Source organism: Molothrus ater, chromosome 8 (assembly GCF_012460135.2).
Source record: "Molothrus ater isolate BHLD 08-10-18 breed brown headed cowbird chromosome 8, BPBGC_Mater_1.1, whole genome shotgun sequence".
NCBI classification, from domain to species: domain Eukaryota; kingdom Metazoa; phylum Chordata; class Aves; order Passeriformes; family Icteridae; genus Molothrus; species Molothrus ater.
The window spans coordinates 35,413,713-35,439,559 of NC_050485.2; the positions used below are offsets into that span (position 1 = coordinate 35,413,713).

Here is a 25,847-nt window from a genome sequence, read left to right on the forward strand (position 1 = left end):
CCTCTGCCCAGAAAAGCCCTCGGGTAACTGCCCTCGTGCCTCTGACGTGTGCAGGTCGTCCTCATTGCTGATCCTCATCAAGATTTCTTTTGCGACAGCCTCGATTGTCTCAGTACAAGTGTAAAACTTATACCTGAGCAAACCAATCTGTTTTATTCTTTGGCCCAAGCCTCTCCTGCACCTGTTGAATGAGGAACCCTAGACCTCCCAAAAGTGCCACCAGTACTTTTTCGTGGGCACTAATTTGCCTCTCTCTAGTTGTACTCAACTTCTGCCAAAGACCAGAACAAGTCTTAGAGAAGGGGGAAAGTCTGTCACGTTTGTCAGTAGCTGTAACTCCTCTGATTCTGAACGAGAACACATCTACCTATATCTCTATTCATTTCTAATTTGATTGAAGCATTTTCACTCAGATAAAGTGCTACCCCTGTAGCCTTACGAGTGACCCTTTAGGACCCCATAAGGGCCACACCTTTCTGGAAGAAGAGCTGATTCAATGCACAATTGCATGGATTTTCCCCATTCAGTAATTCAGTAATTTTAATACCAGTTTCTTATGATCAAGTCCTCAGAGTGGGCAATGTGTCTGAAGCTCTCAGTTCAACAGTGGCATCATTGGAACACGGCCTTCAGTTTTGATATTTTCCGTTGTTTCCAAGTTTACCATTTGTAAACTTTGTGTTTGCACATTTGTATTGTCACATTTGTGACCTTGTATTTGCATATGCATATACACATACATATGCATATACCCACCTCTGCATTTGCATTCTTTGTTACATTTCCACTCCTGACTTTCCGTTGTTCTCACCCTGCAGCTTTCCATGGTCACTTGGGTTCCACGGGTTACACTCTATGCGATAACATTTTAAAATGTCTGCATTTGGGATAAGGAAAAGTTTGAGCTTTGCCAATGTGCTCTTGCGTGCACACTTATGAACAGTTATTTGCAGTTGATCTTTGTTTTAGGAACAGCAGTTGGATGAAAAGGACGCGCGGCGCTTCCAGCTGAAAATCGCGGAGCTGAGCGGGATCATCCGCAAGCTGGAGGACAGGAACGCGCTGCTGTCGGAGGAGAGGAACGAGCTGGTGAGTGCAGCAGGGCCCGGCCTGGGGACGTGTGCTCTGCCCCAGGAACACCCGGGGTTGCTCCTGTGCTGCCTGGAAATGAGGGGCTCCTCCTCCTGCCTCCTGCTCAGCTCGCGGCTTGGGCTGGGCCGCGCCACTCCCCTCTTGGCTTGTGCAGCAATGGATTTTTAACATGGCATTAGCTCGAATTATGTTTATTTCTTTTCAAAAATAAGTACATTCCCCACATTGAACATTTGCTACACAGGCAGAATATCTCATTGTAGCCACAGGTCTCTTCACAGAGAGCAGCAGGCACAACTTTCCCAAGGATTTCTCCAAAGGAAAGGCAGTGAGAAACCTCAGAGAAAATAACTCTCACCTCTACTTGCTGCTCCTGTTGTTTGATACATGTGGAATGTGTTATGGAGATCGTTTACCAAAAGTGACTTGTTAATTGCACTCTGGTGATGGTTGTTTAGATTGATTAGCCAATTAGGTCAAAGCTGTGTTGTGACTGTCTGGAGACACTCATGAGTTTTTCTTTAGTATCTTTTCAGTATAGTTTTAATATATAGTATTAGTGTGATATAATATAGCTTAATAAAGCATTTTTTCAGCCTTCTAGAGTCATTGGAGTCAAAGCAGATTATTCCTGCATCAGGGGCTCCCTACAACGATATCTTCTAATGTGGGAATGCTCTCTTCCCAATGGAAAATCCCAAGTTTTTATCAGTTCTGCTTTGCATCAGGAGAAAAAACTTCTAGCGTGATAGTTACGGAAAGTAGTTAATATATTTGATGAAAAATCTCCAGAAGTGTTATTTTTCTCTTTATCTTTCAGTTGAAACGTCTCAGAGAAGCAGAAAGTCAGTATAAGCCTATTTTGGACAAAAACAAACGCCTCAGTAGGAAGAATGAGGAGTTGTCACATGCCTTACGTCGAATGGAAAATAAACTGAAATTTGTGACGCAGGAAAACATTGCCATGGTGAGTGCCTGTGCTCCTGGGAGAACGGGGGACGTTGGGGCTGAGGGAGTCAGGCACTGGCCCACCCTTGCAGGTTCCATGGGAAACTTCCATCCTGGCCCTTCCAACCCAAACTCACCTGGCATTCTATGGCTCACCTTCAACTTTCCCGCCAGGATCACCTCACAGTCCCTGGGGAATCTGCCCCTGTGACCCTGCCCCTCTTCCAGCTGGAGGAGCAGGACCCTCTGGCACATTTGGAGCCCGGACGTGAGGCTCAGCAGAAAGGGAGCGGGAGAGCTGCCAGGGCAACCATTAGAGAGATGTTTTCTACTTGCTGTAAAGGGAAGGGCCAGACAAGTCCCTGGCAAAGCCTCCTGATCATTTCCTCCTCTGCCCTGTGGTTTTTGCATTCTAGAGGCAAAGAAGTGGAGCAATAAGGAGACCAAGCTCCCTAAATGACCTTGACCACAGCCAGGAAGAAAGGGAAGTGGATTTCCTGAGACTACAAGTTATTGAGCAGCAGAACATCATTGATGAGCTCTCCAAGGTGAGATGGGAGGCCGCTGTTCTCACATGAGAGTGCCCAAGGGCAGAGCAGAGGAAGCCCAAGGAAGGGGTGCCTGAGGTTCTGGGAGCTGGTGGGCACAGTGGGCAGCAGGGGAACCTGGCAGGCATTTCTGTGCTTAGTAGTAATAGAAATTATCTGTGGTGTGGTGTCTGGGAAAACCCTTTCAATCTGCATTGGCCTGGCCTGACAGAACCATGTCCTTGCATGTGCTGGTGGCCAGATCTGGGAGGGAAACTGTCCGAGCTCCTTCAGCTGGACACACCACCAGGGCTGAAGATTCCTGTGTACAGGGAGGGGTCTGCAGCCCTGGGCTTGGGGTTTGCTTCCTTCTTAACATGTTCTCTGTCCTTGGAAACAGAAAACACCAAAATCACCATACTCCTCTAGAAAATAACTTTTGTTTATTCCCTTTCTTTTTAAGCCTGTCCGGTTACTGACATTATTTCATTCTGTTTCATTAGACCCTTGAGACTGCTGGCTATGTGAAGAGTGTCATGGTAAGAGTGACATTAGCTTCCTCCTCATCTATATATGCTTTAAATTGCTGTTCATGGAAAGCAGGCAGGGTACAATAATATTTATTCTCCCTTCCATCTGTGTTCAGCAGTGAGCTGACCCAGGGGGTTTCCTCAGAGCAGATTTTTTATCAGCAGTTGTTCACCAGAGAAAAGCACAGTGATGGTGGGGAGGAAAGCTTTAATCCTGTCCTGATGGCCAAGGGCAAGTGTCCCCATCTCCAGGGCAGCTCGGTCCCCTTGGAATGTCATTTTTTCACTCTGGCTGCCCCTGGCTTTGTGTGACCCACAGCAGGGTGTGCTCAGCCCTGCCCTTGCCCCATCCCTGTGCTGTGGTGAGCAGGGATGTTTGGGGTTTCAAACAGGGATGTTTAGGGTTCCATCACTGATGAGTATTGATGGGATGTACTGTTCCCATTCCAGGCAACGAGTGTTCAATTGTCCCTGGCCTGGGATTGGCCACCAGGCTGGGCAGCAGCCCGTGTCACTGTCCCCAAGGTCACCACATCCTTGTACCCAGGGGAAATGGAGCAGCTGAGGGTTTCCCCTGTGGAGCTTCCCTCTCTGCACTCCTGGGCTTTGCAAGTCCAGAACAGAGACTTTTTGCTGAGTACTGTAAAAAACCAACCTAATACCACAAAGAGGAAGAAATTGTTCCCTGGCAGGGTGGGCAGCCCTGGCACAGGTGCCCAGAGCAGCTGGGGCTGCCCCTGGATCCCTGGCAGTGCCCAAGGCCAGGCTGGGCACTGGGGCTGGGAGCACCTGGGACAGTGGGAGGTGTCCCTGCCATGGCAGGGGTGAAAGGAGGTGATATTTTAGGTCCCTCCAACCTGGAATTTGATTATTCTATTATTTCCTCCAACTGGAAAAATTGTTGGCAGCAGTAAGGGCTCAAACCTTACTCCAGACACGTAGGGAACCTGCAGATCCTTAGGGAAGGAGCTGAGCCTGGAAGTGCAGAGTTCAAAGAGGCCCTGCAGTGTGTGCAGTGTGTTGGGTGTGTGCCCCTTCCAGAGCCACCAACAGCCACCAGGGACAGGGCCATGGCAAGGGCTGCAGGGCCATGGTCACCCAGGGAGCAGCTCCACAGGGATACCCAAACTCTCAGCATAAAGCTTATCACCAGCTTTATTTTAGCTTGATTTTCATGGACATAAAGAGCAATTTCTAGTTGTCTGTGGCAAAGCTGAGAGATGTTGGAGTAAATAACCCAGGCATGGTGACAGTATGGGACAGTGGCCAGCAGGGACATTCCTGTCTGTTGCTTCCCCAGTGGCTCCTTGTACTGACAGGGTTGATTTCAGTAATTGCTCTCTGCAAACAGCTAACAGGGTCTCTGACTCTTGCAGGAACGTGATAAGCTGCTAAGGTTCAGGAAGCAAAGGAAAAAAATGACAAGAATTCCTAAGGTAAAAAACAAACCCTTCCATGGTGACATGCAGATGGACAGGGCTGGGGTGCTCAGAGCACCTCAGGGCCAAGGCAATGTTCTCCTCGAGGGTCTGCAAATGGGTCCTGAACTTCAGTTTGGGTGAAGGACATTGACAGACTGCATTGGGATATTCAAGGGGGCAGGGTACCTCTTTGCATTGAGCATTCTGAGCCTTTCCATGCTCTGCATTCACCCTGTGGGACTCTGGTGGGATGTGGTTGTCTTAAGAGCAGACAAATTTTATGAATCAACACATCTCCAAATGATCTTCTGATGGTGCTGCCTGAAAACATGTGTATGTAGTAAATAATTCATGATGGAGTTTAGTAACATGTGAAAATTGCTGGTTAGGGAAGCAGTGGTTAGAGCTCAGGGAAAAGGGGATGTTGGTTAATGAGGGCTTGGCAGGGTGTTAATGTAAATATTAACACTAAAATGCCACAGGAAGGTTTAATGTCAGGGCTGCCAGTGTGCTGTGATCCACAGATGAACAATTAGAGTGAGGCTGGTGCTAATGAACCTATGAATAACTAATTGAGGTCAATGGGAAATAACTCCTGACATCCTGAGCATCACATCCAGGCCTTCCAGGGAGGCCACGTTCTGTCTGAAAGCTGCGTGGGGCTGGAGGGACAGGAGCCAGGGAATGGCTCCCAGTGCCAGAGGGCAGGGCTGGATGGGAGATTGGGAATTGGGAATTGTTCCCTGGCAGGGTGGGCAGCCCTGGCACAGGTGCCCAGAGCAGCTGGGGCTGCCCCTGCATCCCTGGCAGTGCCCAAGGCCAGGCTGGACCCTGGGGCTGGGAGCACCTGGGACAGTGGGAGGTGTCCCTGCCATGGCAGGGCTGGAATGGGGGGGTTTGGGGTCCCAGAGCCATGGAAGGGATCCCAGGGCCCCCCCTGTGGCTCGGGGCTGTTTCCATCCCCCAGCACTTTCAGCCCATGGCTCTTGGCCTGCCAGGCGTCTGTCCAGCTGCAGGGGCAGTCTGTCCGGGAGCCAGGGCAGTCTGTCCGGGTGTCAGGGCAGTCTGTCCGGGTGTCAGGGCAGTCTGTCCGGGTGTCAGGGCAGTCTGTCCGGGTGCAGGGGCAGTCTGTCCGGGTGCAGGGGCAGTCTGTCCGGGTGCAGGGGCAGTCTGTCCGGGTGTCAGGGGCAGTCTGTCCGGGTGCAGGGGCAGTCTGTCCGGGTGCCGGGGCAGTCTGTCCGGGTGTCAGGACCTTCCCTGACCCTGCTCTCTGCCAGAAGCCGGTGGTGGAGACGTTCTATGGCTACGATGAGGAGGCTTCCCTGGAGTCTGATGGTTCCTCCATCTCCTACCAAACCGACCGGACAGACCAGACCCCGTGCACGCCCGAGGACGACCTGGAAGAGGTACTCCTCAAAAACCCCTCTTGCTTTGCCCGTGACCCTGGTGCTGCTTTCTAATGAAATCCCTGCTCTGTTCCATCACTTCCATCTATCATTGCTGCTCTCTCATATCTGTTCTATCGTTCTGTCCCTCAGACCTCAAAATGAAACACTTCTGTTAAATTTGGTGCTGTGCATGGTGGTCAGTACCTCTACATCTCAGGTCTTCAGTAACTTCACAATTTCAAAGCTGGAAATCTGATATCCTAAGAATATTGAATTTACGGCAGGTTTGCAGGTCTAAAAAATGGAGAAATTGGACAGGCCATGGGAGGTGTGCTCACTCTGAGCCTGGCTGCAGATTTTGGCAGGTGCAGTTTGGGCCAGCCAAGCTCAGTAAGGTTGTGTTGGTGGAGGGAGAGGGAATGAATGCTCCCCTGAAGCTCTGGGCTCCAGGGAAAGGCTGGTTCCTGGCTGGGTTCCAGAGGAACATTTGTGTGTTCACAGCACACAAATGTAACACAAATTAAAGGGATTATTCCTTGATTTGCCAGGGCTTCCCCACAAATGCACTCCCCAGTGTGTGTCAGAACACTGGCCCATTACACAGCTCTGGGCTTAACAAGACTCTTGTAATAAACAAGAATTGCCCCTGATGATGTGCAGCCCTTTCACGGTGTGCTGGCTGCAGGTGTGTAATTCAATCTGCTGAAAGGGAGCCTGCAGAATTCCTCACTCCATCATGAAAGATACCTGATGGTTACCAGGCTGCACTGCAGGAAATCTGGATGTATTTGTGTATGCATGAGCCTGTTTATTTTTCATTCCTGTATTGATATCTTCCCCCCGTTCAGCCAGTGGGAAGTTGATGCATGCACCCAGCAATGTAATTCCATTTCATGTTGAGTGAAATATTCCGGTCAGACATGAAAGCACTCCATACTGGTTATTGTAAGCAGGGTGAAGAAGATGAAGGGCTCCTTTCATGTTGCCTGTCACCACTTCTACAACTATTAACTCTGGATTCATGTTTTAATAATTGAGTGAGGCTGTCAGGCTTGGTTTCCTTTCCAAATTGAAACCTTTTGTTGTTAAAGAAAGCTGCATTTTCACCTTTAATGTGATGATTTTCCCTGTTCCAGTAAGAAAGGGTGGTGCAGTCATTCGTGTGCTATATGGAAGGCAAGCTTTTATCTTTCCAAGGCAGGGATTATCTTTTTATTTCTGTATTGCACTTCCTGGAGGTAAGAGCGTGCAAGGGATGTGCAGGGGACGGAGGGGAAGCAGCTTGGGGGCGCTTAACTAAGATATTTTGTACCATGGTTCCAAATTGCGCTTCAAAAGGGATAATTCTGGCAGTTTTCAGAGACAGCAGACCTAACCCTCTCCTTTTGTGTGCTGGCAGGGCATGGCCAAGGAGGAGACGGAGCTGCGGTTCCGGCAGCTGACGATGGAGTACCAGGCGCTGCAGCGCGCCTACGCCCTGCTGCAGGAGCAGGTCGGGGGCACCCTGGATGCAGAGCGGGAAGTCAAGGTCTGCAGGGTGTGCGTGCCATGGACATGGGGCCCTGCAGCTGGCAGGGTGGGTGGGGGACTCCCCTGGCCGGGCTCAGGCTGTTCTCCAGCTCACCTGGGCTCAGCCAGGCGGCTCCGGGCACTCTGAGCGCTGCCAGGGCTGCTGAGAATCCACCACTGCTGCAGCTCGGGCTTTTCACCTCCGGTCTGCTCAAGGGAAATCCAGGGAGAGGTTTCTATGGGAAATCCTTGAAAGTAAGCTCTTTTTCTACAAAGAACTAGGACAGATAGCCTGAAATATATAATGCGTGGTCTTTAATTCCTTCTGGGCTCTGAGAGATTACATGATTCCTCAGAAAATGTTTAGAAGGCTTATAGCTGAGATTTTTCTGTTAATTAAATTGCAAAGTGCCCTGTGTCGTTCTGCCTGTCTGCCTCACAGGGTTCCTGTGGCTCTGGACAGCTGGCCTGAAGTGCTGCTTTTGTTGGGAGCTTGTTGAGTGTGCCAAGCAGTTACAGAGGAATTGTTCCCTGGCAGGGTGGGCAGCCCTGGCACAGGGTGCTCTGTGATGGTGCTCACAGGGGTCCCAGGGAAGAGACGAAGATCTGACTCCATGTTTCACAAGGCTGATTTATTATTTTATGATATATATTACATTAAAACTATACTAAAAGGATAGAAGACAGGATTTCATCAGAAGGCTGGCTAAGAATAGCAGAAGAAAGAATGATCACAAAGGTTTGTGTCTGGGACAGAGAGTCCGAGCCAGCTGAGTGTGATTGGCCATGGATTAGAAACAAGCACATGAGCCCAATCCCAGCTGCACCTGTTGCATCCCACAGCAGCAGATAACCATTGGGTACATTTTGTTCCTGAGGCCTCTCAGCTTCTCAGGAGGAACAATCCTAAGGAAAGGATTTTCCATAAAAGATGTGTGTGACAGTGCCCAGAGCAGCTGGGGCTGCCCCTGGATCCCTGGCAGTGCCCAAGGCCAGGCTGGACACTGGGGCTGGGAGCCCCTGGGACAGTGGGAGGTGTCCCTGCCATGGCAGGGCTGGCACTGGGGGGATTTGGGGTCCTTCCCACCCAAAGCGTTCCCTGACTCCCTGAAGGGCTGGCAGGATGGGTCATGCCCATTCTGGAAAGGTGTGGGTGCCATCAGGAAAGGGACAAATTTGCTGTTTAACAGGAGAAATGTGCCTGCAGATTTGTTCCTACACCTGTTCTGTGGAGGTGTTATCCAGGAACACTGGGAGTGGGTCAAGGTGTAATGCATGAAAACTGACATTCCCAGAATGAACATCTACTCTGAAACATCAGGGACTGCACCTGGAAGGAAAATCCCAGTGAGCCAAGGCATGCCCAGCTGTGAGAGTGACTGGGTTTTAGTCTTTTCACAGGGGGCCAAAGGAGGCACCAGTGTAGGTCGTGCAAACAAAGTCACTTTCAGTGTAAATAACAGGATAAACAGCAGAGAAATGGCTCAAGGAAATAAATGTTCTATGAAAGTATCTAACAAATACAACAACTAGCAATAATTACATTTGTTTTTCAGAAAAGGTGTATAGGAATGTGGTGTCTACTTAAATAAGCGGGAAGGTACAAATACAGTAAAAAATGAGAGATGGGTATGAAATAGATGTAGCACTAAATCATAGATAAGGCTCTAAGTTATAGACAAGGCACCAAAGGCACAAAGGTCAATGAAATTTGCCAGTTTGTAATGTGGGCTCTGCTCTGAATGTTGAACGTGCCCCAAATTTAAGGGAACCAGGAGTGCCCAGAATTGTGCCACAGTAATTCTCATTTGTTTTCCTGGAGAAAGGGAGGAGGCTCTGGCTGCAGCCTGCCATGAGCAGCTGTGAAGGGCCAGCTCTGCTTTGCCGTTTTGTTAATCTTGAGTTAAATCTCAAAATCAGTAATCCTATCTCCCAGATTTGATTTGATTACATTTGATTATTTGATACTCTGTGCTCAGCTGCAAATTTCTTCTGCCAGGGAACTTTCAAAATAATTTGTTAAAAGCATTTGGTATTTTCAATACTGCATTAGGTTTGGTCTTTTGGAGAAAGTTTGATTTTTTTTTTTTATTATTTCTTTTTAAATTATTCTTTACCAATTTTTTGGTCTTTTTGTTTCTCTCTCATATGCCACAGACACGTGAGCAGCTCCAAGCAGAAATACACCGGTCCCAGGCTCAGATAGAAGACCTGGAGAAGGCTCTGGCTGAGCAGGGACAGGTAATGCTGACTCCAGCCCTTCCCCACCTCTCACCTGGGGGACCAGAAAGGTTCCCAGGCTGGTTACAGCTTGTGCACCACTTCTGCTGACAAAAAACAACAACCAAACAAAAAAAAACCAAAAAAAACCCCAAAAAAACCAAAAGCAACAGCAGCAGTAAACAGAAAATGGTTTTGAGAACAATTAAATATTAAGTAATTGAGTAATTGCATCATTGTCTTCCCAGCTTAAACTCTTGTTGTTGCTCCTGCTGATAAATGATGTCCTGGGTTTGTGGGTTTTATATTCCTCAGACTAAGAGCTTAGCTTCCAGATAAAGTTCAGTTTGCCTGAGCTGCAGAAATATGTGATTTGTATTCAGTAAAATAGAAATTTGATAGTAAACACATAGTTGGGAATGTCCCTTTTAATGCAAACCAGATTTTACTTGAAAGAGGTTTTTAATCACTGGAATGTTTTCATTCCATTTGTGAACTACAGAGCTGTTAAAAGTGCATGGGCAAGTTTAGCTTAGGGAGTTATTTTAAGAAGTAATGGACTTAGAGTTTCACAGCCCTCACTGTTCTGTCCCTCTGCACATGAGCTTCAGTGAGATACTTGCAGCTGTGCTGTTGCAAATGCTGCAGCCTCACCTGCAGCGTTGTTCATTTCTCCCCAAGGACATGAAGTGGATTGAGGAGAAGCAGGCGCTGTACAGAAGGAATCAGGAACTGGTAGAAAAGGTATTTAATGTTTCTATTTGCATTATTCAAATAGCATTTGTGTCCTGAGCGATGCAGAAGGGGCAATATTCCAATCTGCATGGCACTGCCCTGCTGGAAGTAATTTGTGTTTAATAGGAGATCCTCATAAACCTGCTGGAGAAGTGGGGCTCTGGCATTCTCTGGAGGTGTCCTGTGCATGAGGACAGTGGCCCTGGGGGCCAGCCCTGTGTCCCCCTGGCCCGGGGTGGCTCCGCCCTGCCCTGGCTGGGTGTGCTTGCCCACCTGGCTCAGGTGCCCAGGGCTGGGTGTGCCTGCCCCCCTGGCCCAGCCCTGCCCACCTGGCTCAGGACAGGTGCCCTGGTTGGGTGTGCCTGCCCCCCTGGCCCAGCCCTGCCCACCTGGCTCAGCCCTGCCCACCTGGCTCAGGACAGGTGCCCTGGGCTGGGTGTGCCTGCCCACCTGGCTCAGGACAGGTGCCCTGGGTGGGTGTGCCTGCCCCCCTGGCCCAGCCCTGCCCACCTGGCTCAGCCCTGCCCACCTGGCTGGGTGTGCCTGCCCACCTGGCTCCTGCCCACCTGGCTCAGGTGCCCTGTGCTTTGGCAGATCAGGCAGATGGAGGCAGAGGAGGCACGCCTCAAGCACGACGTGCAGGACGCCAAGGACCAGAACGAGCTGCTGGAGTTCAGGATCCTGGAGCTGGAGGTGAGCCCCTGGGCAGCCCCAGCCCTGCGGGGCACTGCAGAGGGGCACTCTGAGCAGGGTCTGGTCAAAGAGGAGAACCACAAACTCCACAGACACCGGCGGTGGGGCTGACAGGTTGTTGTGGCAGGAGGGGCGGTGGGATGGGCTTTAGGGGCCCTTCCAAGCCAGAGCAGTCCGTGGTGCTGTGGTGTGGCACAGCCAGGGGTAACCGAGGATCCTTGTCCTTTCAGGAGAGGGAGAGACGGTCCCCGGCCATCACCTTCCACCACGGCCCCTTCACGGAGGGGAAGAGCCCTCTGCAGGTGTACTGCGAGGCTGAAGGTGTAACAGTAAGGGATGCTCCTTTCCTATCCCCTCCCCGGGCAGAGCCAGGTGCCCCGTGCTGACTCCTGCCTCTCCATTTCTCTCTTGCCAGGACATTGTAGTAGCAGAGCTGATGAAAAAGTTGGACATTTTAGGGGATAACGCCGTAAGTGTATGTTCCTTTAATAAATTGTGCATGCTTTGGGGAATACCTGTCCTGGTGTGCAGTGAGCAGAGCTGCCTGCTTTGGTGCTGCACAGCCTGTCCTGCCTCTGGTTTGGGCTGCAAGCACAGCATCTGCTGCCATTTCAAGGTTTTGCTGCCACTGAGGAGTGAAGTGCAGGGCTCGTGTCACCACACTGCTCCTGGATCCCTGTTACTCAGTGATGTTGGTGTTTGGGGCTTTCTGGCCACTGGCCACACATGGTTTCTTGATTTGCTTGCTCTGTATTTGCTTTGCTTTTGCATTTCAGCAGCTGTGTGCTTTGAGTTTGCCTAATAACCCATTAACCCTTGATACTAACCAGGATATTAAACAAAAAGCCAAAATAGCAGCATGAAAAGGAGAAGCAAATAACAAGAAACGTGCAAGTGCTTCTCCTTCAGCATGTGGCAGTGAATGGCTGCACACAGTTATGCACGTGGAAGGCACACACAAGGTCCTGTGGGTCTTTTCCTGTGCTCTCCTCTGTCAGCAGAGCCCCAGGGCTGGAGGGGCCAAGGTAGAGCTGAGCCCCTCAAGGTCTCACAGAGCCCTCAGCACCTCCAGGGCCCCCCTGGGACCCCCACCCCAGCTGCAGGAGGGTCCCCACTGATCTCACACTCTGCACCTGGGCTGCCCCAGCTCTCCCTTGGACAGGCTGGATAGCAGCAAAACACCATCCCCAGGACCACGGCACAGCCTGGAAGTACCAGAACTATAAATACCTGGGGGTGGGCAACCCTGGCACAGGTGCCCAGAGCAGCTGGGGCTGCCCCTGGATCCCTGGCAGTGCCCAAGGCCAGGCTGGACACTGGGGCTGGGAGCCCCTGGGACAGTGGGAGGTGTCCCTGCCATGGCAGGGGTGGCACTGGGGGGGATTTGGGGTCCCTCCCACCCAGAGCCTGCCAGGATTCCCTGATTCAATCCCTGCAGGACAGCACTGCCATGGCCCAGCAGTGCCTGAGGCTGAAGCTCTTTGCAGTCCCCCTGCTCAGCAGCTGCCCTGGCTCTGGCTCAGGGTCCCACACGAGCCAGGCCCAGCCCTTCAGCTGCACCTGTGGTCACACTGAAGCTTGGGATGAAATGCAAAGCCAGTTCCAGTACTTTGGTATTTTGGAGGAAGCAACAGAAGGTGGATGGAATGGCCAATGTCTTAATAAATGCTTCCCAAAATCATCACCTGGCTGCACAAGTGAGGGTGGTGCATGGGATGAGCACTGCATCTCTTCTCCCCATGGCTCTTTGTGCTGAGCTCGATCTTGTCCTGTGTAAATGTCTGTTTATTCCCTGTTGGGTACACAAAGATCCAGTCCCTGCTCTTGTTGGTAAATATAAGAATTTTTGAAGAATTATGTATGACAAGGGTTGGTAATGAATAGTGACAATGGCTTTTACAATGATTTTGCATCACAATATTAATTTCCTCTGCCTCAGTTTATTGTTCCTCAGACATATTTAATGTTTGAAACAGCAGTGGCCCAAGCAGTGGGTTAGTAACAAGAACTGGGATTTGTTGTAATTGTGCTCTGCTTTTGGTGCAGAATCTGACCAACGAGGAGCAGGTGGTCATCATCCAGGCCAGGACTGTCCTCACACTGGCTGAGAAGGTGAGGAGCAGAGGATGGGGAAGGTGAGGGGCACAGGTGGGAGGGTGAGGAGCACAGGAAGGGGAAGGTGAGGAGCAGAGGATGGGGAGGGTGAGGAGCAGAGGATGGGGAGGGTGAGGAGCACAGGAAGGGGAAGGTGAGGAGCAGAGGATGGGGAGGGTGAGGAGCAGAGGATGGGGAAGGTGAGGAGCAGAGGATGGGGAGGGTGAGGAGCAGAGGATGGGGAAGGTGAGGAGCAGAGGATGGGGAGGGTGAGGAGCAGAGGATGGGGAGGGTGAGGAGCAGAGGATGGGGAGGGTGAGGAGCACAGGAAGGAAAGGTGAGGAGCAGAGGATGGGGAAGGTGAGGAGCACAGGAAGGAAAGGTGAGGAGCAGAGGATGGGGAGGGTGAGGAGCAGAGGATGGGGAAGGTGAGGAGCACAGGAAGGGGAAGGTGAGGAGCAGAGGATGGGGAAGGTGAGGAGCAGAGGATGGGGAGGGTGAGAAGCACAGGAAGGGAAGGTGAGAAGCACAGGAAGGGGAAGGTGAGGAGCACAGGAAGGGAAGGTGAGGAGCACAGAATGGGGAAGGTGAGAAGCACAGGAAGGGGAAGGTGAGGAGCACAGAATGGGGAAGGTGAGGCCCAGGGCACCTGTCCTGGTCTCTGTGTTTGGAAGCACCCACCCCTCTGAGCAGGCTGCAGAGGGAGCTGACAGCCCCCCATAGTCACGGTGCTTCATGAGGAGTTGCTCTGGGCTCTGTCCCAGCAGGGTGTCCAGCCAGCAAGGCAGCAGACTCCTCTGAAACGTGGCTGAACTCGCAAAGCCAGGCAGGAGGGAAGGGCCAGGCTCTGCCATGTGGCTTTTCAGAGGAGACCAGCGCAGGGTTAGTTGTGCTCTGCTGTTGGAGTGGTGCCTGCCTGCTGGCACATGCCCTGCCCCAGGGCCCTGCTCAGGCTCTGTCTGTCCCCCAGTGGCTCCAGCAGATCGAGGTGACCGAGTCTGCGCTGCAGCAGAAGATGCTGGACCTGGAGAACGAGAAGGTACCGGGGAGGGGGCGGCAGGGGACGGGCCTGGGCCCTGGGGGTCACTGACAGCCCCTTCCTCGCTCCCCAGGAGCTGTTCAGCAAGCAGAAGGGATACCTGGACGATGAGCTGGACTTCAGGAAACAGTCCCTGGACCAGGCTCACAAGGTGAGGGCAGTCAGACGGGGCTGACTGAGCACACCTGGGCCAGCCCATGGGCTCTGCCCTGGGCAGCGCTGCTCTGGGTGCCCCAAGGGCTGCACGGGTCAGGGTCCAGCAAATCCTCTGCACCCTGAGCTGACCAGGACTGCCTTGTGAACAGAACTCCTGGGTCTGAGTGGCCCCTGCAGGGTTAGCACCTGAGCATTTACTTACTCAACAAACACTCAGTTTTAATTCAGCCAAAGCTTCCGTAGAAGACTGATAAGAAAATTAGATTTGCAGGAATTTGTCTTATATTTTTTAAAAATATATTTTAGCCTGCACATTTCCTTGGATTTTGGATTACACCCCTGTAACCAGAGCAGCTGGAGGTATTCTGGGATGTGTAAATTTGAAATGGAACTGCTTTTAAGTCAGGTTCATCATTAGCTGATCCTAGGGCATTTCACCCATCTTTTCAGTCATCAGCTGTCTTGTTTCCATCAATGAGAGAAAGGTTTTATATATATATCCACAAAAGGCATAAAGTTTCCTCTCAGTTTATCTCATTTTCCCAGTTCTACACAAACCTAGAGCAGTTACACTTTCTGAGGAGCAGTGAGTGTTTATGCCTCTGCCTCCTGTTGTCTACTTGTGTCTTGAACCATTTGGGGGAGCTTTTGCTCCATACATTTTCTGTCCTGTGGGTGATTTTTAGGACTGATTTTGCCACATTCTGAGCTGTATCTGGAGCCAGGCTTGGCACAGTGCAAACCTTGGAAAGCACACAAGCCCCCTCGGCTGTGGCCCCAGCCCTATAACACCTTGCAGTGGAATTTCCCTGCCCATGGCAGTGGATGGAACAAGGTGACCTTTAAGTCTGGCACTCTGTGGTTCCATCACCTCCTGTCCTGAGCAGCAGTTTGTGCAGCCGAGGACTGACTCTGCTGATGGGAAGCAGGGAGTGCAAGGAGTGTCAGCCCCTGCAGAGGGGGCTGAGGGTTATTTGCATTTTCCTCTGTTTTCTGAAGGCACCACACGCGTGTCCCAGGCACTGCTTTGTTCCAGGGCACAAATGCAGCCTGAAGGCAGCAAAGGAAGCTTTGTTCTGCCCTGGAATTCGAGTGGAAAAAGCTCTTCTGCTTTGTAAAATTCGCTTCACTTCCATGTTTCCTTTGTGCCCTGGAGATGAGGAGCAGCTAATCGTGATGCCCCTGAAGCAGAGCCAACAGGATTAGCAGGCAAAACCCCTGAGCCTGGCTGCTGCAGGGTCCTGCTCCAGGCAGCACTTGGCTGACCCTGCTGAGAGGGCCAGGAGGGTCCCCTGCCCCTCTCCTGCCCAGGCCAGTTCTCCAGACAGGGCTGGGCTTGTGTCCATGAGGCTGGGGCACAGCAGAAATCCAGGTATCAAACAGCAGCGCTTTGCTGGGGCGAGGTTACGTTCTCTGCTGGGTCACAGCAGAGCTACCAGGAAAGGGCAACCAAGGGACTGAAAAATACATGTAAAAAATATCTGTAACTCAGAAGATGAGTCTTTTATGAACCTCTTTCCTATTTACATTTCCCCTTCTCCCTTTTCCCTCTCCCTGCTCCCTTTGGCCCTTCCTTTACCTTTTCTCCTTCTCCTCCTCTCCCCACGGTGCCGTCCCCAGGAAGGAGCAGCTGGCTCCCCCTTGTTGGTGGGAGGCTGTGCCAGCCCCAGGGCTGCTCGGAGCCCCTCAGGATGGAGGCAGCCCGGGGTGTTTTCCCTCTGGATGGAGTTTTCTGTGCTGTCCCCGTGGAGGCTCAGCACGCAGCCCCCGCTCCGCTCCCGTTGCCTTTCAGGGTCGGACGCTCCGCTCCTCGCAACCTCCTCGCCCCGCCGGGGACAAGGTCGAGCTGACAGCTTTATATTGTTTTTGATTAGCAAATTCTGGAATTAGAAGCCATGCTCTATGATGCCCTGCAGCAAGAAGCTGGAGCCAAAATTTCCGAACTTCTTTCAGAAGAGGAGAAGGAGAAGCTGAAGAGCGCCGTGGAGCAGTGGAAGCGGCAGGTGATGAGCGAGCTCCGCGAGAGGGACGCCCAGATCCTGCGGGAGAGGATGGAGCTCATCCAGCACGCCCAGCAGGTGGGTCTGGGCCAGGGCACTCGGGAGGGACAGCCCTGGCCTCCCCTGGGGCTGTCCGAGCTGGCCAGGCCTGGGACAGGCTTTGCTTGGCCCTGGATACCCCTGCAGACAGGGCAGTGTGCGTCCCTGCCTTTGTCACACACGGTGACAATCACAGAGCACTCACCTGCAGTCCCTGCCTTTGTCACACACGGTGACAATCACAGAGCACTCACCTGCAGCCTGATACCCAGTCTGGCTTTGGTAGAAGCACAGCACATACAATTTATGTCCCCCAAACTAATGCATCTTCCGGGTACATCTGTATTTGGTTGGTTAATAAATATCTTTTTATTTGAAATCTGACAGAGAATTAAAGAGCTAGAAGAAAGAATTGAAGGCCAAAAAAGACAAATAAAAGAGTTAGAGGAAAAGGTAAGGTCATGCAGACGGAACAGCTGCTGTGTGTGCACATGACCATTCTCCATTTCACCTGGGCCAAGGAAACCACCCTAGAGAGAGCTCGTGTGTGTAGTGCAGTGAGAAAGGGGCACAGCTCCAGGAAAACACCTTGCATTTGTACCAGCCCCTCCGAGGAGGGCAGGTGAACTGGTTGAATTGAGTCCTTCCTCCCTGCTAACCTGCAGGGCAGCCTGACCCCGGGCAGGGAGGGTCAGAGCTGAGGGCTCAGCAGCAGAGCTCTGGGGAAGGGGCTGTTGCTCCCTGCTTCCCTCCCATCCACCCCAGCCCCTGGGAAGGCAGTGCACGGAGCAGCCTTTCCCAGCAGGAGCGGGGGCTTTGCTCTCCTGCCTAGCTGCAGCCACAGTTTGTGTCATGGAGCGTTCTGCAGCCAGCCCAAACCGGTGTGTTTTACCCAGAATGGCTCAGCTGAGCCCTGCCTTGTGGAAGGGCCGTGCTCAGGTACAGCAGGGGCTGAGCTGGGCCAGCCCCTGAGCCCAGAGCTCAGCAGGGCCGGGCTCGGGTGTTTTAGGGTCAGAACTCAGCTGCTGTTCCCCATTCCCCGAGCCTGGGGCTGGGGCTGGCTGGGCTTACAGGGGCAGGGGGTCACTGTCACCAGCCCAGGGGACACGGGAGCTCTCGGGAGCCAAGCTGAGCACTCGGGCTTCACTTCACACTCCATGTTCCTTCTCACCTGAGAGTTGTGTTGCGCTCTGTCTGTAACCACAGCTTATTTCTCAGTTAAACACACTGTAAACTCTTAATCTCTTTCTTCTCTTCCATTTTTTCCTCTCTTCTCTCCCCTTTTCAGTTTTTATTTTTGTTTTTATTTTTCTCTTTAGCTTTCATTCTTTGGTCATAGTCCTTCAGGCCACATGCACAAGGTAAGCCCTCGGGTCTGCTCTGCTCTCTCCTCTTCTCCTCCTAGAGCATTTCTATTTTCCCATAGAGAAAAGAGCCTTCCTTTTGCTGTGTCAGCAGGATTGAAGGGTCTCTTGGGCATGCCAGAGAACCCAAAAATGGAAATCTCCAAATCCTTTAAAAAAATGTGAAGCCTGGACAAGCAGGCAAAAACTTGTCAAACAGAATTTCCTTCTTTAGAGGGAAAGACAAGGAAAAATTAGGCAGGTTTAAAAACAAAGAAACTTCTGTCAAGCCAGGGCAAACCCCCAGTCTGGGGTGACTCCTCTGAGTGCATCAGGGGCAGCTCCAGCTGATCTGTGCTGGAGGTCCATGGAAACCTCAGCCCCTCTCCTGTCCTGCCTCCAGGAGAGCAGCCAGGTGGGTTTGGGGCAACATAGCATTTATTGGGGTGTGTTCCTCCAGGGCCCACGGGGCCCCAGGGACCCCCTGACTCCCCTTTCTCCCATGTAAATGGGGGATAAATTGCCCTATTTCTGTGTGCTGCCAGAAATGCCCACGGCACGGATGGCATGGAGGGAAACACTCCCCACTAACAACAGAAATGGAGTGGATCACAAATCCTTTCTCATCAGTTTTGCAGTTCAGCAGATAATTGTGAACAGGACCTCGCAGAAGTTCTGTGAATGTTATTTTTGCCCAGGTGGGCTTTCCTCTGATTGCTGTTTTCCTCTCCTGTTTCAGCCCCCTGAGGCCGCTGCAGCTGCTCCTGCTGTTCCTGCCCGAGGGACAGCCCTGCTTCCCGAGACCCACACAGAGACTTTGCCCCTTCCAGCCCCGCATCTGTCTCGTTCTTTGCTGCTGGCCACGGCAGCTGCAGCCTGTGGGACTTGCAGTGGGGCTGAGCTGGGCTGTGGGGGAGTCCCTGCACCCCCAAAACCCCCGAGGAGCCTTTGGAGAGGACAGAACTGAGCCCACCAAGGAAGCCAAGAACCCCAAGAACTCTGCTGCTGCCTGTCCTGCAGCCCAGGCTGCTCTGCTGGGCAGGCTCTGACAGCAGCACCATCACTGATTCAGATACACTGAATTTATCCCTGTTCCCTGCTAAGCAGGTGGCAAATTGCTTCTGTGCAGAAGTGCCCCTGTCCTGTCTGTGTGCTTGTGTTTGTTCCACAGTTCTTCAAAAATCTGTCTTGGAAGGAGGCTTTAGGGAGCGTTCCAGAGGAGTAGCTCATGAAAAGATGGATGTGAGTGAAAATGAAGTGGTTTGTTCCAAGGAATTTCTCCGTTGCACAGGCTATGTCCCATGCTTTGTTGGATATCCCATGAGCCCAGTTATAGGAAAAAACCTAAAGCTGCATTCAGGAAACCAAGCTGTAATTTTTTTTTTTTTGACTTGTCAGTAAACCATGATGAGAAAAAGTATGCAATAATTTATAATTGGCTGTCCCTGAACAGTGACAAAAGGCTTAACACTGTTCCAGCAAAAAGTTCAACCTGGAAAAGAGTGAAATAACCAGATTATCCCTGATCCATGTGCGCTGGGCGAGGGAACAGAAGGTGTCCTCACCTGGAAGATGTCCTCACCTTGGGGAAAGGGAGCACAAGTCCCACAGAGCCCGAGCCCAGAGGGCTGGCACAGGAACCAGGAAGGAAAAAGAATCCTCTAGAAAAACAGGAGAAGAGAGGAAAACCCTGAAGAAATTCCAGAGTGTGATTGACCACGTTGGATCCACAGCCAAGCACAGAAATGCAGGGCTGTGGGGCAAGGCCAGGGATGAGGAACAAAGCCAGGACCAAGGCCAGGGATGAGGACCAAAGCCAGGACCAAGGCCAGGGATGAGGAACAAAGCCAGAACCAAGGCCAGGGATGAAGAACAAAGCCAGGACCAAGGCCAGGGATGAAGAACAAAGCCAGGACCAAGGCCAGGGATGAGGACCAAAGCCAGGACCAAGGGCAGGGATGAAGAACAAAGCCAGGACCAAGGGCAGGGATGAGGACCAAAGCCAGGACCAAGGGCAGGAGCGAGGTGCTGCAGCAGCCAGGGTCCCACGGTGCCCATTCCCTGGGAGCACGGGCAGGAAGGGATCAGAGCTCTGGACAGGTAAGATGGACTGTGACCAGCTGGAAACCCCTTTATCCTGGGGCTCTGTGGAACTCCCTCCCCTGCTGGTCTCTCTCACTTGGGTTTATAATTACAGATGTTATTAATCTGTTGTTATTATTATTATTCTCTTAAGGTGATAACAGAGGAAAGACTGAATTTGATATTGAAATTACCAGAGTCTTTATGTAAACATTATTTAATTATTGCTAATAATTTAGGTGTTAAATTTCAGTGTGATATAATAACAAATTCTGGGTTTATGTTTTACATCAGTGGTAACTCCTAACACAAAATTATTGGAAGGTAATTAAATGCACTGTCAGATTTGTATGGACAGCAAGCAGTCATGCTGCTTTTAAAAAGACATGTTTTAAATGCAGGAAATGAAAATACTTTTCATTTTGCATATTTGACAAATAGTAATTGGAAAAGTACTTTAATTCACAATTTCCCTCATTTTTTTTCCAAATCTGTGCTGATAAGGAGTTACTTGGCAGATAAACATGATGGGGAGAGCAGCAGAGAAAGCTGCAGTTGCACAGATTTTATAGAAGTGTTATTTATGTGCCAAATTAATGTACTCATAAGGCATTGAATTGTAACTCCACTATGAGGTGAAGCTCTCCTGGGTCAGAGGGCAGTGCCCAGGTAGGGGTGGTGGGCACCAGGGGTGCCCCTCAGCAGAGACCCCATCCATGGGCGCCCAGTGCAGGGTGCTGCAGCCAGGAGAGTGGGAGCTGCGTGTCCTGGAGGAGAGGATGCTGCTTCGCAGGCCATTTGACTGTCCCAGGCTGGTTTAGGATGGTGTTTCAGTTATTTTTTAGTGTCTCTTGAACTTTGGAGGCTGGGGGCTCACAGGGCTGGGTAACACTTGCCCGTGTCCAAATAAATAAGCTGTCACTTACCTAAGAGAAATTTTTATTAGATATTTACTCTTACATTTTTAGAAGAGGCTTGAGCATCCATATTTTTTGCCCTGATTATCTTAATTTAATTAAAACCCCGAGCATTTATTATAGCTCCATTTGATATTTGTCCATTCAAAGGAAGCAACGTGTGGAATGTGCTGGAACAAATAACATGAAATTATTGTTTTCAGTTTTCCAGTGATAGAAGGATGGGGAAAGCACCATGGCAGAGGGCTGGAGCTACATGGTTTCTGCAGTCCCTGCCTACCCAAGCCAGTCTGTTTTCCTGTTTCTAAGAGCAGCTTGCTGTGTTTAACTGGTCTGTGGAGCTGAACATGCCCTGGGCTCGTGGGGAGACGCCAGCCATGGTCACCAGCAGCAAGCCAGCTTTAGGTTCAGGGTGGATCCACCCATTTTCAGATCCTCCTCTAACCCTTCTTTTTCTTACAACAATATAAATTCTCTTTAGAAATGGCCCTTAATATTTTTAATTAAGAATACATAGCATATTTCCTACTGTAGGCAGCAATTAGAAATACCAGTTGCAGGAGTTCAGAGCTTGATGGTTTTATTTAACCACGGATGGGGAGGTTTCCCCAGGGGGAGCCTCCTTCACCCCCAGAGCAGGATCTGTCCCTGTGAGCCTCTCAGTCCTGTGGGTAATTCCTTTTCTTTAAATGACTCTGCACACGGATCAGTTGAACAGTAGCAAGTCGTTCCGTGTTCCTGGTGTACCCCGCTCTCAGTGGGGTTTTGGGGTTTTCCTCCCTTTCAGAAGGGATCCCCGGGGGCGGTGAGGAGCTGCTGGAGCTGTGTGAGTGCCCAGGCCCTCTGCAATGGCTTCCCTCAGGGGCACTAATGAGCTCCAGCCTCAGAATGCTAATTGGCCACTCTGCCGTGCAGGGTGAGCCCAGACATCCTCGTTTGAAGTGAAGTGTGGGGAAATTCAGGCCGTCAAGGAGACTCCCATTGAGCAAAGGCGTTGACTCAAAAGCTTTCATTCCTCTGGCTGTGCTGCAAAGCTTGGGGGTTTCTGTCTCTCTGGGAGAGAGGATCGGCTCAGCCAAGGAGGAGATTTCCAGTGGGTTGATGGCTGTCAGTTTGTGTAAGAGCACGCAGCGCGTTTCTGCTCCGCCGTCTCGGGCTGCTGCAGCCTGAAGTGCACAGAAGTGACAATGTCAGCCTGCATTTGTGGCTGAGGCGGGGATGGAGGCCCTGGGGCAGGAGCTGGGGCTGAGGGGGGCTCCAGCCAGGCCTGGCCGAGGCTGGAGCTCCTCGGCCCCATCCCAGACATCTCTGCTGGGCACGGGCTGCTCCCCCATGGCTCTGCCAAACCCCTCGGGAAAACACCTCCCCACAGGCCAGCTCGGAGTCTCCTGAGCAAAACATCTGCATTATTATTACACAGGAACTTGTGGCTGTGCTTCCTGGGCACGTTCCGGGGACAGGATGTGGGGCCAGCCTTTCATTTATCCTCCCTACAACAGAAACCTCCCACTCCTGTGCTGCAGCAGGGGAATCACACCCAGCCCAGAATCCCAGAATGGGTTGGGCTGGGAGGCACTTGCAAGGTCATCCCTGCCATGGGCAGGCTGGGAACCTCCCACCACCCCCGGCTGCTCCAAGCCCCATCCAGCCTTCCCTTGAGTCATTTACAGGGGTGTTCCTCTTGCTGTGGGAAGTAAAGAGCTTTTTTGGAGTGTGAATTTGTGCAGCAGCAGCAGTTTGGTGTCCCGTGTGCTTCCCCCTCAAAACCCCAGCACCTTCCATCCTCAGCTTGCTCTCAGAATGAAAACTCTGCCTGACTCTGTACAGACTGGCAGGGCAAAAGCCTGCTCATCCACGCTGGTTTTAAACATAATCATTCATTTCACCTTTCACTCCCCAAAGCACTGCTGGGCAGAGCAGCTTCAGTTCTCATCACAGCTGAAGGGTTCTCCCCCTTAATTTGGGTCTTGCTGAGCTCTTGCAAATAACAAGGACAAATCTTTTTGTAGTTTACTAAACTCAGCGTTAGCCTGGAGAATTATTCAGCTGGAAAATCTATCATAAAGTTAGCTTTCTTAAAAGAATGCATGCTGTTTGTAAATTGTGTTTGTGTAAATAGCCCTGCCGTGGAGGGGTTGGGTGCCCAGGGATGTGTCTGCACCTGCAGGGCAGCAGAAATCCCAGAGAGGAGGACGTGTCCAAGTCACTGAGGCTGAACTGGCCTCATGCAGATGGGCAGAGGCAGCCAGGAGCTGCTGCTCTGTCGATGCTTTTCTGAGGAGAATTGCCCGGGGGGCACTTTGCTCCTCGCTATAAACAAGGATGCTGCAAACGCCCCCGGACACGGCAGATCGGTGAGTGCAGGGTCGGGATTGTCACGGCTGTCACAGAGGGGCTGGCAGCGCTGAGAGCACCTGGAAGGGACCGTGAAATGCTCACATCGTCACTTAGAGCCACATTTGTCCCTTTGTTCAATACCAGGAGGACTCTGAGGGCTGTGAATTGATGGGGAGCCAGGCGCTGGGGGCTCCCTGCAGCTGGGCTCCCCAAGGTGGGGAGGAGGTCAGGCACGAGCAGGGTGTGCAGCAGCAGGGGGAGGCTCTGGCACACAGAGCCCCGAGTTCCTGCGGCTGCCATCGGGGCTGCCATCCCCACAGTGTCCCCCAGTGTCCCCCAGTATCCCCTGGTGCCTTTCCCGAGCAGGTGCAGGGGAGGCTGAGGTGTCAGCCTGCATTTCCTGCCTCAGCTCCACCTGCTCAGCCTGACCGGGCACCGTGCTGCTCAGCTGTGCCTGAGCTGTACCTGCTGAGCTGTCCCTGAACTGCCCCTGGCCTGATCCCACTGAACTGTCCCTGAACTGTCCCTGTGTTGTCCCTGAGCTGTCTGTGAACTGATCCCACTGAACTGTCCCTGAGCTGATCCCACTGAACTGTCCCTGAACTGTCCCTGTGTTGTCCCTGAGCTGTCCCTGGCCTGATCCCACTGAACTGTCCCTGAGCTGAACTGTCCCTGAACTGTCCCTGTGTTGTCCCTGAGCTGTCCCTGGCCTGATCCCACTGAACTGTCCCTGAGCTGATCCCACTGAACTGTCCCTGAACTGTCCCTGCCAAATCTCCCTGAGCTGTCCGTGAACTGATCCCACTGAACTGTCCCTGTGTTGTCCCTGAGCTGTCCCTGAGCTGATCCCACTGAGCTGTCCCTACTGAACTGAAAATCCAATGTAGAAAGAAAATTCTGTGGGTTTCTATGCACATATTTATATCTATATATGTGTATGTGTGTGTGTAAAATGAGTAGTACCAAGATTTTATCGCAGTGCTGTCTGGGATGGCTCATGGCAGGGGCTGCAGGAAGGGAACAGGAAAGGTTGGAATCAGCTGTGCTGACTGCTCCTGCAGTCCTGGTTTGAGTGGCTCATGGCAGGGGCTGCAGGAAGGGAACAGGAAAGGTTGGAATCAGCTGTGCTGACTGCTCCTGCAGTCCTGGTTTGAGTGGCTCATGGCATGGGCTGTGCAGGGAGTGAACAGGAATGGTTGGAATCAGCTGTGCTGGCTGCTCCTGCAGTCCCAGCCTGGCCAAGCAGGGCTGGCACTGATGGGCACCGTCATGCCCAGCATCCCCAGCCCAGCTCCAGCCTCCCCCCGGGCTCCTGGAGCTGCTGGAAAGCTTCAGGGGGCCGGGAACAGCGTTTCAGATTCCAGTCTGTGAATATTGATGAGGTGAAATGCTTTTATGCTCGTGGGTAGTTCTCTGCTCAGTGTACACTCACAGCATTTGTCAGCAGAAATGGATACGGTCAGGAACACTCCTTCCTTGGTAAATTGGACTGGAAAACCCCAGAATCTTCTAAGTCAATATAGATAGACAGGAGCAAAATACACCATGGGCATGTTCACTGCGATGTCCTGTGAAAGAGTGTTCTTAATTATTAAACTGAAAATGAGAAATTAAGAAATTAGGTGGACAGTGAGGGGCTGCTGATAGCTGAGATTCTCAGGGCTAGAGGCCCATCCTCCAGCCACAAAAACCATGGTACTGTGGCCTGAAATGCAATCAAGAATCTGAATTTTTGCAGAGACTCTAGTGAATTGCCCAAGTGTGTTTACCCTGTCACCCTGCTCACAAAGGCAAGTGTTAAAAAATAGCATCTTGAAAAAGAAGGTGCACGTTGTCAAAGCTGGGGGTGCAGCTGAGATTTGTGTGAGTCCATTTGTGTAATCCATTTGCTGTTATTACCCTGGTCTTTCGCCGCTTCACTGCAGCCAGCAGTTTCCTCTTTCTCACCAGGAAAAAGGGGAAAAGAAAAAAGAGCTTCCTCTTCCTCCCAGGGACCTGTCCCATCCTCTTCCCTGACATCAAATGTTCTCCTTTCTGTAGAACCTATTGGAACTAAATGGCCACCATTTTTACATGGTTAAATCACTCCCCGCTGTATTTTATTCTGCTCGTGATTTCTCATCTTCCTGTTCTCTGGGAACCCCTCTCTGCCCTGCAGTACATCCCCGTGGGTTATTTGCATTTGTATTCATGTGCACAGGAGGGGTTGAATGTGCCATAAATGTCCAGTGGGAGAGGAAGGGCAAAAGGCAAGGAAGCCAAGTCTAGCCCATTGTTCTTTATATGGACATGAATTTCCACCTGCTTGTTCTTATCGTGGGGCCTGAGTGGGAAGATGAGAGATTCTGCATTCCCAGCTCCTGGGGGTTTGTGGGGTCCCAGGTGAGGATGGGGTCCAGCCCCCAAGGCCACGGTGTTGGTGCAGGGGCTCTGATCCCCTCCTTCCCATGGCATGGGTCCCAGAGGCATCCATGATTTGCTGTCCCACTGACACCTTGCAGGCAGCAGTGGGGTCCCAGGGTGTGTCCCAGGCTGGATTCAGCTTTAGCAGTGATGAAGAACCTCAGGCTCATCCAGGCAGGCTCTCCTTTGGGAGAGAGGAGTGAGCTGCCTTAGAGCCACCTCCGGCATCACTTCACCTGCTTGGTGACTCTGCTTAGGGGGCTCAGTGAGGCAGTGCCTAGGCCAGTCCAAGTGCTGCCTGTGGTTCTGGTGCCTTTTCCTTACCCCCAAACACATCCCAGCTTTTCCCAGCAGCCCAGGATGCTGTCAGTGCC

General features: G+C 51.7%; 1 protein-coding gene across 1 annotated transcript in view; it reads left to right on the top strand.

Annotated features, from left to right (window-relative positions):
• The window catches only part of JAKMIP3 (Janus kinase and microtubule interacting protein 3), a 41,679-nt gene that overhangs the window by 10,947 nt on the left and 4,885 nt on the right, over positions 1-25,847 (top strand). The window contains 20 exon segments of the mRNA XM_054515528.1: positions 970-1,089; positions 1,913-2,059; positions 2,457-2,588; positions 3,071-3,106; positions 4,474-4,533; positions 5,796-5,924; positions 7,306-7,434; positions 9,573-9,656; positions 10,317-10,379; positions 10,965-11,063; positions 11,294-11,392; positions 11,479-11,538; positions 13,110-13,175; positions 14,128-14,196; positions 14,270-14,347; positions 16,227-16,430; positions 16,779-16,844; positions 17,711-17,752; positions 18,474-18,562; positions 18,564-19,834. Of these exon segments, the coding sequence (XP_054371503.1) occupies positions 970-1,089; positions 1,913-2,059; positions 2,457-2,588; positions 3,071-3,106; positions 4,474-4,533; positions 5,796-5,924; positions 7,306-7,434; positions 9,573-9,656; positions 10,317-10,379; positions 10,965-11,063; positions 11,294-11,392; positions 11,479-11,538; positions 13,110-13,175; positions 14,128-14,196; positions 14,270-14,347; positions 16,227-16,430; positions 16,779-16,844; positions 17,711-17,752; positions 18,474-18,562; positions 18,564-18,783 (1,992 nt within the window). The 3' untranslated portion in view covers positions 18,784-19,834.